The sequence below is a fragment of the Somniosus microcephalus genome, unplaced genomic scaffold, assembly GCF_052327205.1.
Source record: "Somniosus microcephalus isolate GS21.2 unplaced genomic scaffold, FLI_Smic_1.0 unresolved_chr1, whole genome shotgun sequence".
In the NCBI taxonomy this organism is placed as follows: domain Eukaryota; kingdom Metazoa; phylum Chordata; class Chondrichthyes; order Squaliformes; family Somniosidae; genus Somniosus; species Somniosus microcephalus.
Genome location: NW_028225179.1, coordinates 142,637,290 through 142,652,107, shown reverse-complemented (window position 1 = coordinate 142,652,107; position 14,818 = coordinate 142,637,290). Strand labels below are relative to the sequence as shown.

Sequence of the window (14,818 nt, the reverse complement as noted above, 5' to 3'; positions counted from 1 at the left end):
GGTTACCGACCCTCCTGCCAGTGGAAACAGTTTCTCCTTATTTACTCTATCAAACCCCTCATAACCGCCATTAAATCTCTCCTTTATTTCCCCTTGATCCCTGCATTTTTTCCCTTCAATGCCCCCCATCCCCCTTTTCCCCCTCATCCACTTCCCCATAAAAATTGAATCCAAGACCTTTCAATTTGCCACAATGCTGCATCGGGATCTAAGGCCATCCTTTTTATAACGCGTGTATATTTGAGGTGATTGTCATTCGCCGGCAGATTTCCAGAATGGAGCAGCTTTTCTGAAGGCTGAGATGTGGGACCTTAAAGCGAGCAGTGTGGCAGAGCCCAGCACAAGGGCGGCATAAACTTAGAATTAGAGCTCGGTCATTCAGGGGCGATGTCAGGAAACACTTCTTCACACAAAGGGCAGTGGAAATCTGGAATTTTTTCCCCAAAAAGCTGTTGAGGCTGGGGGTGAATTGAAAATTTCAAAATTAAGATTGATAGATTTTTGTTAGGTAAGGGTACTGAGGGTTATGGAACTAAGGCGGGTAGATGGAGTTAAGATACTGATCAACCATGGTCTAATTGAATGGCAGAACAGGCTGGAGGGGCTGAATGGCCTCCTGTTCCTATGCTGACGGTTTTCGCCCCTCTATTGAAAGTGTCTTCCCTTCGTTATGCAGGGCAGCAGCAGCAGCAGCGGGTGGTCAGTCCGGAGCCGGCTGTGGTCAGTCCGGAGCCGGCTGTGGTCAGTCCGGAGCAGGCTGTGGTCAGTCCGGAGCCAGCCACGCCCGCGGAGGAGCCGGTGAAGAAGACGCCAGCGCAGCTGAAGAAGGAGGCGATGAAGAAAGAGAAAATGGAGAAGTTCTTGCAGAAACAAGACAAGCTGAAGGAGCAGCAGCAGAGGCAGCCGGAGGTCAGTGTGGGATGGGTGGGGGAGGGGGGGTCCGTGGGAGGTCAGTGTGTGGGGGTCCGCGGGAGGTCAGTGTGGGATGGGTGGTGGGGGTCCGCGGGAGGTCACTCTGCAGGGGGGGTCTGCGGGAGGTCAGTTTGGGATGGGTGTGGGGTCCGCGGATGGTCATTCTCGGGGCGTTAATGGGAGATCAGTCTGTGGTGGGTCAATGGGAGGTCACTGTGGGGTCAATGGGAGGTCAGTCTGGTGGGTCGACGGGGGGTCAATGGGAGGTCAGTCTGTGGGTTCGCGGGAGGTCACTCGGGGGGTCAGTCTGTGGTGGGGTCAGTCTGTGGCGGGGTCAGCGGGAGGTCAGTCTGTGGCGGGGTCAGCGGGAGGTCAGTCTGTGGCGGGGTCAGCGGGAGGTCAGTGTGTGTGGGGTGTCCACGGGAGGTCTATCTGTGGGGGGTCAGTGGGAGGTCAGTGTGGGATGGGGGGTCCACAGGAGGTCAGCATGGGGGTGGGTCAGTGTGGGGGCCAGCGGGAGGTCAGTGTGGGCCAACGAGACGTCAATGTGGGGGTCAGCAAGTCAGCGGATCATTGCCGCCAGTTTGGGCTTCCAGAAGAGCCCAAACTGGTGGCAATGACCCACTGACCTCCTGCTGACCTCCCGTTGACCCAGTCAGCCACCTGTGTTAAAATGACTCGGCGAAGAATGCCAGTGCTTGCACAGCACTGTGAAGAGCAGTTACGCTGGTTGTCAATAAAGTGAAAGCTTCTCAAATTCATTTTTTCTGCCCTTTTTAAAATTTAAGCTACTGTTGTATTTTAAAGCAACATTAACGGCATTGCAGAAAGCAAAACTAGACAGTGGGGGGAGGGGGGGGGGGAGCTAAAACAAAAGCAAAACACTGCGGATGCTGGGAATCCGAAATAAAAACAGAAAATGCTGGAACACGTTCAGCAGGTCTGGCATAATCTGTGGAAGGCCATCGATCTGAAAGTGTAACTGTTAAGCCAGGGGCCCTACTGATCTGAGATGATCTGATTACAATTCTCTACCCCAGAGGGCCGCGGATGCTCAGTTGGTTGCGTATATTCAAAGCTTTCCCTCCCTATCCCCATATCCCTTGATTCCCTTAGTGTCCAAAAATCTATCGATCTCTGTCCTGAATATACTCAACGACTGAGCCTCCACAGCCCTCTGGGGCAGAGAATTCCAAAGATTCACCGCCCTCTGAGTGAAGAAATTTCTCCTCATCCCAGTCCTAAATGGCCGACCCCTTATTCTGAGACTGTGATCCCTGGTTCTGTTATGTCCGTGTATCTTAATGTTGTGTCCTTCAATAATCAGACAACAGACTGCAGGGAACGATTCAACAGGTGTTTACTGAATGAGGGTTACTCTAGAACTAGCTGTACAGATCACTACTCAGGGTTTATATACAGGTGTGGTCACTGCCAGCACTACAGTATACAGGAGCTGTAAAAAGTAGTTCTCTCCCTTAAGGTATATATACATTACATACATTACAATTCCTCCCCTTTTTAGATTAACAGTACCATAATACTCATTTAACAATTAACACTTTTAATATACAATGTTATATGAAAATAGTCCATTCATATATTCAGTCTCTGGGGAGGCTTCCTGATTCTTTCTGGATAACGCCTTTCCCGAGTGTCTCGCTCTTGGTGCGGAGGCGATTCTAGCACCCTGTCGTCAGTTGATTCATCAGCTTCCAATGCTATTGTTTCTGGGGTAGATGCGACCTGTACGTCGGGTTCTTCACCAGGTATGTATGGCCGAGACATGGGGTTGACTCGTTCCTGTGACTCTAGGATCTGGTCAGCATGGCGTCTCACAATGTTCTCCCCAACATCCACTGTGTACATTAGTGGCCCCTGCCCGTGTGCATACTGTTCCTGGTTGTCATTTCTCTGTTCGGTAGTCACGGGCCAAGACTGGTTGCCCTACATTGAAGCTCCTTGTCGGCTTCTCATTGATGTGCTGGAATTGCTTACTCTCAACATCTCTTCGTACATTTGGTCTGAGCAAATCCAGACGAGATCTCAACCTTCGGTTAAAGAACATCATGGCCGGGGCCTGGTTGGTGACTGCATGTGTCGCATTTCTGTAGGCTAACAGGAAATTGTCCACCTTATGCTGCAGTGGAATGTCGTCATCGCACATGGCCTTTACTGCTTTTTTAAAGGTTTGTACGAACCTCTCAGCCAATCCATTTGTGGTTGGATGATACGGGGCGGATGTGTAATGCCTTACCCCATTCCTTTTCATAAATCTTCGAAACTCTTCGGACACAAACTGTGGTCCGTTATCAGAGCAAATCTGCTCTGGCAAGCCGTTCCTGGCAAAAATGGTCTGTAGGACTGCAATATTTTTCTCCGTGGTGGTGGAGGACATTTTGATCACCTCAGGCCATTTCGAGTGCGCATCCACGGCTATTAATAACATTGAGTCCGTGAATGGACCAGCAAAATCAATATGCACCCGTTGCCATGGAGATGAGGGCCACTCCCATGGGTGTAGAGGGGCATGTGGTGGTGCATTTTGGACCTTCTGGCATCCTGAGCAGCTCTTTGTCAGGTCCTCGATTTGCTGATCGATCCCCGGCCACCACACATAAGCCCTAGCAAAGCTTTTCATTTTCACCCCTCCCAGATGACCTTCGTGAAGCTCATTGAGCGCACTCTCCCTTAACTTGGGTGGAATTACCACTCGGGATCCACACATCAAGGTCCCCTGGCATACTGACAGCTGTTCTCTTCTGGATGAGAATGCTGCCAACAGTGAGTCGTCATGTGCTGGCCATCCCTTCACCTTCAAATCATATACCCGAGACAATGTCGGGTCATTTCGGGTCTCCTTCTCTATACCAGCGTTAGTTACTGGCAAGCATTCAATTATAGTCGAATGAAATATTTTGACAGGATCCACTGCTGGTGCTTCCTCTGCAGTAGGCAGTGGCAGGCGTGATAGCCCATCAGCGTTTCCATGCTGTTTCGCGCCCTTATACTCGATTTCATATTGGTGCGCCCCTAGAAAAAGGGACCATCTTTGTAGCCGTTGCGCAGTCATCACCGGAACGCCCTTCTTTGGATTAAAGATGGAGACAAGTGGTTGGTGGTCAGTCAGCAAGGTGAACTTCTGCCCATGCAGATAGTGATTGAACTTTTTCACTCCCCACACTAGGCTGAGGGCCTCCCTGTCAATCTGGGCGTAGTTACGCTCGGCTGAGGTTAGTGATCGTGACGCAAAGGCTATTGGCCTCTCTGAGCCGTCCGAGAATTTGTGCAACAGCACCGCTCCAATGCCGTAGGGTGACGCATCACATGCCAACCGAATTGGCAATGCCGGGTTGTAATGGGCCAATACCTTTTTCGATGTGATTAGTGTTTTGCTCTTCTGGAAAGCTCGTCTACATTCGTCACTCCACTTCCATGGCACCCCAGTTTGCAGTAGGGTGTTCAGTGGGTGTAGTATTGTAGACAAATTTGGCAAGAACTTATGGTAGTAGTTTACCAGCCCGAGGAACGACCTCAGTTGTGACACATTTTCCGGTGCTGGAGCCTTGACTACTGCCTCAATCTTCTCTGGGGACTTATGTAACCCCTCTTTATCGATAACGTGGCCACAATACGAGATCTGTTTTCTAAAAAACTCGCATTTGGGGCGGTTAGCTCGGAGCCCATATTCCTGCAATCTAGTGAGCACCTGCTCCAGGTTGGCAAGGTGATTACTTTCATTTTCGCCCGTGACCAGGATGTCATCCAAATAACACTGTGTCCCTGGGATCCCTTGCAGGACTTGTTCCATTGCCCTCTGCCAAATAGCCGGAGCTGATGCTACCCTGAATACCAGCCGGTTGTATTGGTAGAGACCTTTATGGGTGTTGATTGTGAGGTATTTTTTTGATGCTTCTTCTGCCTCCATTTGCAGATACGCCTGGGCCAGATCAATCTTAGCGAAGCGTTTCCCTCCAGATAGCGAGGCGAAAATATCTTCACTCCGCGGAAGTGGATATTGTACGGTGTGAAGGACCGGATTCACTGTTACCTTAAAGTCCCCACAGATGCGAACCTTCCTTGGTTCCCCAGGCGTGCTGCTCAATGACTTTTTCATCACAGGGACGATGGGTGTAGCCCACTCGCTCCAGTCTACCTTGGACAGTACACCTGAACGTTCCAGACTCTCCAGCTCTGCTTCGACGGCTGGGCGGATCGCATAAGGTACCGGTCTGGCCTTAAAAAATTTTGGGCTTGCGTTTTCTTCAATTTTAATCATCGCTGTCATGCCTTTTAGTGTTCCGAGTCCTTGCTGGAACACTTCTTTCGCGTCAGTTAGGATCTTTGACAGTCGCCCAGGTGTGACGTCGTCATCCTTTTTGTCAGCCACAGTCAGTGCCTGTATGGAATGCCAATCTAGCTGTATCTTCCGGATCCATTCACGTCCTGGTAGTGGTGGTCCTCCATCTGGCAATACATATAGGTCCATTTTTGGTGTTTCCTTGCCGTTATATATAACGGTCACCCTTATTTTTCCTTTGGGGTAGACTTTTTGCCCCGTGTACGTCTTCAAGACAATCTTTGTATCTCTCAAGGGTATATGTGAGAATAGCCGCTTGTAGTCCCTTCGGTTTATGACTGTTAGGGCTGATCCTGTGTCCAATTCCATTTTCACTTGGACTCCTGCTATCTTGAGCGTGACCCAGATAGTTTGGTGATCCTCCGTTTTGATCACATTATGTAGTTTCAGACAACCCAGCTCCTTGCTTCTGGAGTCTGTATCACTCTTCTGTTCGTCTGAACTACTCTCCGTCACCTTATGTACCTTCTTGTACTTCTGTGGAGATTTCTTGCTGCTGGTTTTCTTTCCCGACCTGCAGACTCTTGCTATGTGTCCTACTTTTCCACACTGTCTGCACACTTTGTCCTTGAACCAGCAATCATTATGGTCCTGTGTTCTGCCGCAGCGATAGCACTTCACTGTTCCGTATGACATTTCATTTGTGCCATATTCTTGCGGTCTCCGTTGTATCTCTGCAGCGCCCCGTGCTGCTGCTTCGTGTGATACTGCCATGTTGAAAGCCTTGTCCAGCGTAAGATCCTTTTCTGATAGAAGCCGTTTCTGGGTTCCTTCACTTTGAAGCCCACACACAAACTTGTCCCTTAAAGTATCTGCTAGTCCCGTTCCAAACTGGCAGTGTTTTGATAGCTTGCGCAGTTCCGTTAAATACTCAGCATTACTTTCATCTTTATGCTGGTTCCTTTTGTGAAACTTGAATCTTTCTGCTATCAGCAGCGGTGTGGGGTTTAATTGGTCCTGTAGGATTGACACTATGTTTTCAAAATCCTTTTCTACTGGCTTCTCTGGGCTTACTAGGTTTCGTAGTAAGCCATACGTTTTTGCACCCATTGAATTCAACAATACCAGCGCTTTCTTGTCATCTGGCACTTCATTCGCCTTGCAGTATACTTCTATGCGTTCGACATATGTAGTCCAATCTTCGACTTCATTGTCGAACGCTGTGATACTGCTACTCTTCGGCATTTTTGGGTGTGGTTAGACTGGCTTAAAATGGCGTCTCCCGCGCTTTCCTTTCTTCCCTGCTGCGGCTTAAAATGGCGTCTCCCGCGCTGCTGCCAACGCCGTTCTCGGCGGTCCTCGTGGCAAATGGCGATGCCCTGTGGGTTTCGTGCGCTGCTGCCAACGCCGCTCTCTGCGGTCCTCGTGGCAATGGCAGCGCCTCGCGTTTTCCTGCGCGCCTTTCTCCCCCGTTGACGCCGCTCGGTCCTGAACACCGGCTGCGCCCTGTGCGCTCTGCCCTCTCTCTCTCCCCCGTCGACGCTGCTCGGCCTTTTTCTGTGCCGCTCGGTTGGGCTCTAGCCCGCCGCTGTCCGGGAAGGGTCTGCGCAGTACCTGTTGCCAGCCCGTTTCGCTGGACCACCGTGACTGGAAAGCCAAGCCTGGCTCTCGACAGCCTCCCCTGCGATGCTCAAATCTCCGCTGGATGACTGGGCGGTTGCCCGTGGTCGACGCCCGTGCTTCTGGACTCGACCTTCTTCCACTGTTCTCCAGGAGCGAATCCCTGGGAGGTGATGCAGAGTTGCAGGTAGGTTCGAATCTGCGTCGTCGCCAATGTTATGTCCGTGTATCTTAATGTTGTGTCCTTCAATAATCAGACAACAGACTGAAGGGAACGATTCAACAGGTGTTTACTGAATGAGGGTTACTCTAGAACTAACTGTACAGATCGCTACTCAATGTTTATATACAGGTGTGGTCACTGCCGGTACTACAGTATACAGGAGCTGTAAAAAGTAGTTCTCTCCCTTAAGGTATATATACATTACAGGTTCTAGACTCTCCAGTCAGGGGAAAACAGCCTCTCAGCATCTACCCTGTCAATCCATTCAGAATCTTGTATGTTTCAATGCGATCACCTCTCATTCTTCTAAACTCCAGAGAGTATCGGCCCAATCTACTCAATATCGGCAGCAGTCACTTCTGGGCTCGTGTGGCTTAAATCCTTCGTTCCTCCATTTTAATAGATTTATTGATCAGAAGCTGATGGATTTTTAATTTTTTCCCCCCCACTTGTGCAGAAAAAAGCCAAAGCAGAGAAGAAGGAAAAGAAGGATCTGGGAGTGATTACGTATGACATTCCGACTCCTGCGGGGGAGAAAAAAGGTGAGGCGGAAGCAGCGTGACACGTCTGGTACCTGGCTAGCTGGGAGCATTAGACTGTTACTGGTACTGGAGCGATGGGGCTCTAGAGGCTCTGTGCTCATCATTGCTTCTACATATCACTCTCTAATTTCTCTTAAACACACCGTCCTACCTGCTCTTCCTCCTCCCTGTTCTGCACTCTGTTGAAATTCTGCGCCGTCTCCTTTAACTGTTTCCTCGCTCCCCTCTCTCCGTTCTCTCCCCCTGCTCTCACCCTCCGACATCCCCCACACATGAGCTCAGTGGGCAGCACCCTCACCTCAGAGTCAGAAGGTCGTGGGTTCAGGTCCAGCTCCAGAGACTTGAGCACAAAATCAGGGCCGACTCTCCCAGTGCTGTACTGAGGGAGCGCTGCACTTTTGGAGGTGACGTCTTACGGGTGAGTCGTTAAACCGAGGCCCCGTCTTCCCTCTCGGATAGAGGTAAAAGATCCCACAGCCACGATTGGGAAGAGCAGGAGAGTTCTTCCCGGTGTCCTGAGCTGATAATTATCCCCTGCTCTCTTCCCCCCGCTCCCCACTCTGCTCCCTTCCCCCCTGGCTCCCTTCCCCCCTCTGCTCCCTTCCACCTGCAGCCCCCCCCCCCCCCCCCAGCTCCCTTCCCCCTGCTCGCTCCCCCCTCCGCTCTCTTCCCCCCGCTCTCTTTCCTGCGCACCCCCCACCCCGGCTCTCCCCTTCCATCCCTCAAGGGCTCCTCTTCCTCCCCCGCCCCAAGAATATTTCTGCAGGTGCAAGTGGGCCACAATTCCTGACATGCTGTTTCTCTGTACTGTAGATGTGACCTGCCCGATGCCGGACTCCTACAGCCCGCAGTACGTCGAAGCAGCCTGGTACTCCTGGTGGGAAAAGCAAGGATTCTTCAAACCCGAGTACGGGGTAAGTGCAAGGGGCCGATGCTGCGCGGTGCCGTCACTAAGCGCGGTGAAGCCGAACAGTGCGGCCGTGAGCCTTCTCTGCGGCCTGCTCTGGAACATCCAGCAGGTCAGTGGGCCTGGTCCGGAGGCCCTGGATGAGGCAACGGGGAAACGGTGGGGAAATGAGCCTGTGTTCTGGCCTCTGACTCCGAAGGTTGTGGGTTCAAGTCCCACTCCAGAGACTTGAGCACAAAAATCTAGGCTGACACTCTCAGTGCAGTGCTGAGGGAGTGCTGCGCTGTCAGAGGTGCCGTCTTTTGGACGAGACGTTAAACTGAGGCCCCGTCTGCCCTCTCAGGTGGATAAGGCACTATTTCGAAGAAGAGCAGTGGGAGGGAATTAACCCAGGTGTCGTGGGCCAATATTTATCCCTCAATCATCCTTACAAAAACATTATCTGGTCAGTTGTTTGTGGGAGCATGCTGTGCACAAATTGGCTGCCACGTTTCCTACATTACAACAGCGACTGCACTTCAAAAAGTACTTCATTGGCCGTTAAGCGCTTTGGGATGTCCGGTGGTCGTGAAAGGCGCTATAGAAATGCAAGTCTTTCTTTGATTGCTATCTGGCGCCTCCTAGTGGAAAATACAGGGACATCAGTTGAAGAGAGGGTCAGGCTCGCCTGTGACGGCCTCCACAGTTGGCCAGTCCGTTGACGCTCCCCAGCAACGCAGACTACTGGTCCCTTCGTATAACAGCAGCGAGCGACCGGTACCTGTGCGAAGTAAACCCAGGAGAAAATTAGCTCGGGGGGATTTGTACTTTTTTTTTTTACATAGAATCTGCAGCACAGAAGGAGGCCATTCGGCCCATCGTGCCTGTGCTAGCTCTTTCAGAGAGCTGTCCAATTAATCCCACTCCCCCCCCCCCCCCACCGCTCTTTCCCCATGGCCTTGCAAATGTTTCCCCTTCATGTATTGATCCAATCCCCTTTTTGAAAGCCACTGTTGAATTTGCCTCCACCGCCCTTTCAGGCAGCGGATTCCAGAATTCAATGTGGAAAACTGCCCATGTAAGTCCTGTCCACCAAAAGCAGGACAAATCCAATCCGGCCAATTACCGCCCCATCAGTCTACTCTCAATCATCAGCACAGTGATGGAAGGTGTCATCGACAGTGCTCTCAAGCAGCACTTACTCACCAATAACCTGCTCACTGATGCCCAGTTTGGTTTCCGCCAAGACCACTCTGCTCCCGACCTCATTACAGCCTTGGTCCAAACAGGGACAAAGGAGCTGAATTCCAGAGTTGAGGTGAGGTGAGAGTGACTGCCCCTGGACATCAAGGCAGCATTTTTCACAGAATCATACAGCACGGAAAGTGTCCATTTGGCCCATCGTGCCTGGGCCAGCTCTTTGAAAGAGCGATCCAATTAATCCCACTCTTTTCCCCATCGCCCTGCAGATGTTTTTCCTTCTCACCTATATATCCAATTCCCTTTTGAAAGTTACCTATTGAATCTGCTTCCACCGCCCTTTCAGACCGCGCATTCCAGAGTATCTTAACTCCCTGTGTTTGGACTGTTTTTGGAGAGATTTTGTGTGTGTGTGTGTGTGTGTGTGGTGATAACGCTCTTGTGATGTGCCTTGGAACCAATGTTCCCTTTAATTTCTTTTGGGGTGTGCGGCCCCGTTAAAGAGCTGAGTGACCCGCTCAAAATACTGTTCATGCACGGTTTCCCTTACTTAAAAGCGAGTGAACCGGCTGGGGCGGGAGTCGCAGAGCGCGCGTAGCTGCCCAGCTTAAAGGGAACGTTGCTTGGGATGTTTGGCTACGTTAAAGGTGCCACATAAATGCAAATTGTTGTTGTTGATGTGTAGGAGTTGAAGTGACAATCAAACTGTTTTCTCTCTTGGTTCCCGCAGCGCGATATATCTGAACCCAACCCCAAGGGGATGTTCATGATCTGCATCCCCCCACCGAACGTGACCGGATCTCTCCACTTGGGCCACGCCCTGACCAACGCAATTCAGGACTCGCTCACCCGCTGGTAATGCCCCCGCTGTGCGCCAGACGCGCCGCGCTCTCACCCGCCGTCTCCTGTCTGCTGTTAGCGGCTGGGCCGGGGGACTGTCTGCAGGGCAGGGACTGGCTGAGTCCAGCCTCGGCATTCCCAGAAACAACCGATTGTTCTGGAAACGCTTGGCGTGCGGAACAGCGCCTGAAAAGGCAGCTTGGCGTTGGCAATGGGACCCTTCGCCAGAACTCCGGGCTGACTAGTCCTTAAAATAACTTTTCATTAATAATATTAGTTCTCGCATAGATATGAGTTCACACGAGGGGATCTGCCCAGGATTGGTTGCAGTGATTTGTGGAATGCGATGGTTTATAAAGTATGCCTGAAGTAATTATCCCCTCCACTTCCAGCAGAGCGCCCGCTCTCTCTTTCTTCCCCTCTCTCTCTTTCCTCCCCCTCTCTCTCTTTCTTTCCTTCCCCTCTCTCTCTTTCCTCCCCCCTCCCTCTCTCGCTCCCCCTCTCCCTCTCTCGCTCCCCCTCTCCCTCTCTCGCTCCCCCTCTCCCTCTCTCGCTCCCCCTCTCCCTCTCTCGCTCCCCCTCTCCCCCTCTCCCTCTCTCGCTCCCCCTCTCCCTCTCTCGCTCCCCCTCTCCCTCTCTCGCTCCCCCCTCCCTCTCTCGCTCCCCCTCTCCCTCTCTCGCTCCCCCTCTCCCTCTCTCGCTCCCCCTCTCCCTCTCTCGCTCCCCCTCTCCCTCTCTCGCTCCCCCTCTCCCTCTCTCGCTCCCCCTCTCCCTCTCTCGCTCCCCCTCTCCCTCTCTCGCTCCCCCTCTCCCTCCCCTCTCCCTCCCCCTCTCCCCCTCTCGCTCCCCCTCTCGCTCCCCTCTCCCCCTCTCGCTCCCCTCTCCCCTCTCGCTCCCCTCTCGCTCCCCCTCTCCCCCTCTCGCTCCCCCTCTCCCCCTCTCGCTCCCCCTCTCCCCCTCTCGCTCCCCCTCTCCCCCTCTCGCTCCCCCTCTCCCCCTCTCGCTCCCCCTCTCTCGCTCCCCCTCTCCCTCTCTCGCTCCCCCTCTCCCTCCCCCTCTCCCCCTCTCCCTCCCCCTCTCCCCCTCTCGCTCCCCCTCTCGCTCCCCCTCTCCCCCTCTCGCTCCCCCTCTCGCTCCCCCTCTCCCTCTCTCGCTCCCAATTCACAATTCACAATTCAAATCGCTTTATTGGCATGATAAGTTACATCTTATGTTGCCAAAGCATCAAAATACATTTATGGTTGAGCACATAAACGCAGTTCTATTCATACAGTGTATAAACAGGTATATCCCTGAGTGTATAAATATACATTCGCATTGTTTATATATATTCTTTTCTTAGTTTACTGGTTGTCCCTCTGTTCATGGCAAGCTGTAACATAGTGTGCCGCCAGAGTTACACAGCTTCTCTCCTCTCCCAGTAGGAATGGGAGTTTTTGGTTGTCATTCAGATTTCTGAATTCAGGGCATATTTGTGAGAATTTTTGGTAGAAATTCTCCCTGATGTCCTGATATTTTCCACAGGCTGTGAGGAAGTGCATCTCTGTCTCCACTACTCCCTGACTGCAGTGAGAGCATATCCTGTCTTCTCTTGGCAGCCTGGTCTGCCTGTGTCTGCCTTTTTCGATCGCTAGGCTATGTTCGCTAAGTCTGTACCTTGTCAAGGTTCTTCTCAGTTTGTTATCCTTTACCATGGTCAGGTAATCAGCTATGTTGTATTGTCTGTTTAGGGCCAAGTAGCAATTGAGTTTGCTTTGGGTTTTTGTTGTTTCTGCCCAATATGACAGATATTTTTCCTTTTGCTTAGCGACGATTGTGTTGGGTCGAATTCTTTGTGTTACCCTGTCACTGTCCTGGGGCTGGTTATTGTTAGTATTGTTAGTAGTTACTTCACTGAGTCCCAGGACTAGTTGACTGAGGGTATTCTTCTTTATGGTCAGCTCTTGGCATTTCAGGGCGTCGTAGTGATAGCATTGGGGGTTGCTCATTTGTAGGTGATTCCAAAATTTGGTGGCTCTTTTTTGGATAGTGATTATTAATGGATATTGGCCTAGTTCCGCCCTGCATGCATTGTTTACTGTTTTCCTTTGAGTCCGGAGGATACTTTTACAGAATTCTGCATGTAGGATCTCAATTGGGTGTTTGTCCCATTTTGCGAATTCTTGTTGAGTTAGCGGTCCCCATACCTCACTGCCATAGAGTGCAATTGGTTCAATTACTGATTTGAAAATTTTGAGCCAAATGCTAATTGGGATTTCTATTTGGATTGATTTTTTGATGGCATAGAAAGCCCTTCTTGCTTTCTCTTTCAGTTCATTCACAGCCAGTTTGAAGTTTCCCGTAGAACTGATTTTTAAGCCCAAGTATGTGTAGTTAGTGGTTTGTTCAATTTTGGTTGTTCCTACTGTGAAATTTATTTTGGGTCCCTGATGTTTGGATCTTTGCTGGAACACAAGGACTTTGGTTTTTTGGGGATTTATTGTCAGGGCCCAAGTCTGGCAGTACGACTCCAGCAGGTCCAGGTTCTGCTGTAGACCCTCTTTAGTTGGTGACAGCAGAACCAGGTCGTCTGCATAGAGGAGGAATTTAACCTTGGATTCATATAGGGTGAGGCCGGGTGCTGTAGATTGTTCAAGTAGTTTTGCCAATCCATTTATGTAAATATTAAAGAGTGTCAGTGAGATTGGCGAGCCCTGCGTCACCCCCCGTCCCTGTGGGAAGTATTTTGTTTGTTTGTCTCCAATTTTAACAGCACATTTGTTGTTTGTATACATTGATTTAATTACATCATATGTTTTCCCTCCTACCCCGCTTTTGATAAGTTTCAGGAATAAACCGTCATGCCAGATGGAGTCGAAAGCCTTCTGGAAATCTACAAAGCATGCGTAGATTTTGCTTTTGTTATGGTGAACGTGTTTGTCAATTAGGGTCTGTAGGGTGAAGATATGATCGGATGTTCTATAGTTTGGCAGGAATCCAATTTGGCTTTTACTCAAGACATTGTGCTCCTCAAGGAAGTTTATAAGTCTTTTGTTTATGATGCTACAGAATACCTTCCCCAGGTTACTGTTTACACAGATGCCTCGATAGTTGTTTGGGTCGATTTTGTCCCCACTTTTGTATATGGGCGTTATGAGTCCAGATGTCAGGGAAATAACCGACACTCAGAACCAAGTTGAAGAGTTTTAGGATAGCCAGTTTCATTTTGTCGTCTGCGTGTTTAATCATCTCGTTTAGTATGCCGTCTGTCCCGCAGGCTTTCCCTGGTCGCAGGTGCTTGAGTTTTTCAAGAAGTTCTTTTTCTGTTATTATGGCGTCTAACGGGTTTTGGTTATCTTTTATGGCCATTTCTAGCTTTTCCAGTTTTTTGCATATTTGGTGTTGCTCTGGTCTTAGTGTGTTTTTCTGGTATAATTTTTCAAAGTGGTTTACCCATGTGTCCCCCTCTCCCTCCCTCGCTCCCCCTCTCCCTCCCTCGCTCCCCCTCTCCCTCCCTCGCTCCCCCTCTCCCTCCCTCGCTCCCCCTCTCCCTCCCTCGCTCCCCCTCTCCCTCCCTCGCTCCCCCTCTCCCTCCCTCGCTCCCCCTCTCCCTCCCTCGCTCCCTCGCTCCCCCGCTCCCTCCCCCGCTCCCTCCCCCCCTCTCCCTCCCCCGCTCCCTCCCCCGCTCCCTCCCCCTCCCCTCCCCGCTCCCTCCCCCCCTCCCTCCCCCGCTCGCTCCCTCCCTCCCCCGCTCGCTCCCTCCCTCCCCCGCTCCCTCCCTCCCCCGCTCCCTCCCTCCCCCGCTCCCTCCCTTCCCCCCTCCCTACCCCGCTCCCTCCCTCGCTCCCCCTCTCCCTCTCTCCCCCTCCCCCTGGTGGGTGGGGTTGGGTACGGTAAGAAACGTAGGTTAATGAGGACTTTGTGCCCTCCCAGTGAATTGATGTCATCGGGGCTCGCCTGTCATTAAAACCAAAGAACGTTGTCAGTTGTTAATTCTCTAAGTGCTCACCTTGTCTTCCAGTCGGACGGTGGCGGGGTGGGGGTCGGTTCCCCCCTTGCGTTTAAAGAAAGCGGCCGTTGAGCGGATTCCCATGGTTCTTGGTGTTTTTGTTTGTAACCAGGCACCGTATGCGGGGAGAGACGACCCTGTGGAATCCCGGCTGTGATCACGCCGGCATCGCCACGCAGGTGGTGGTGGAGAAGCGGCTGTGGCGCGAGTCGAAGAGAACCCGGCACGACCTGGGTCGACAGAGCTTCATCCAGGAGGTGTGGAAGTGGAAGAACGAGTAAGTGTGGATCGGAGCCCCCATCGCCGC

At 51.6% G+C, this 14,818-nt stretch overlaps 1 protein-coding gene across 2 annotated transcripts in view; it reads left to right on the top strand.

Annotated features, from left to right (window-relative positions):
* vars1 (valyl-tRNA synthetase 1) overlaps positions 1-14,818 on the top strand; it is a 126,185-nt gene that overhangs the window by 24,806 nt on the left and 86,561 nt on the right. For both annotated transcript variants that reach the window (XM_085975023.1, XM_085975022.1), the window contains exons 5-9: positions 677-909; positions 7,513-7,597; positions 8,411-8,511; positions 10,414-10,538; positions 14,624-14,788. In XM_085975023.1, the coding sequence (XP_085831149.1) occupies positions 677-909; positions 7,513-7,597; positions 8,411-8,511; positions 10,414-10,538; positions 14,624-14,788 (709 nt within the window). The remainder of the gene's footprint in view (positions 1-676; positions 910-7,512; positions 7,598-8,410; positions 8,512-10,413; positions 10,539-14,623; positions 14,789-14,818) is intronic.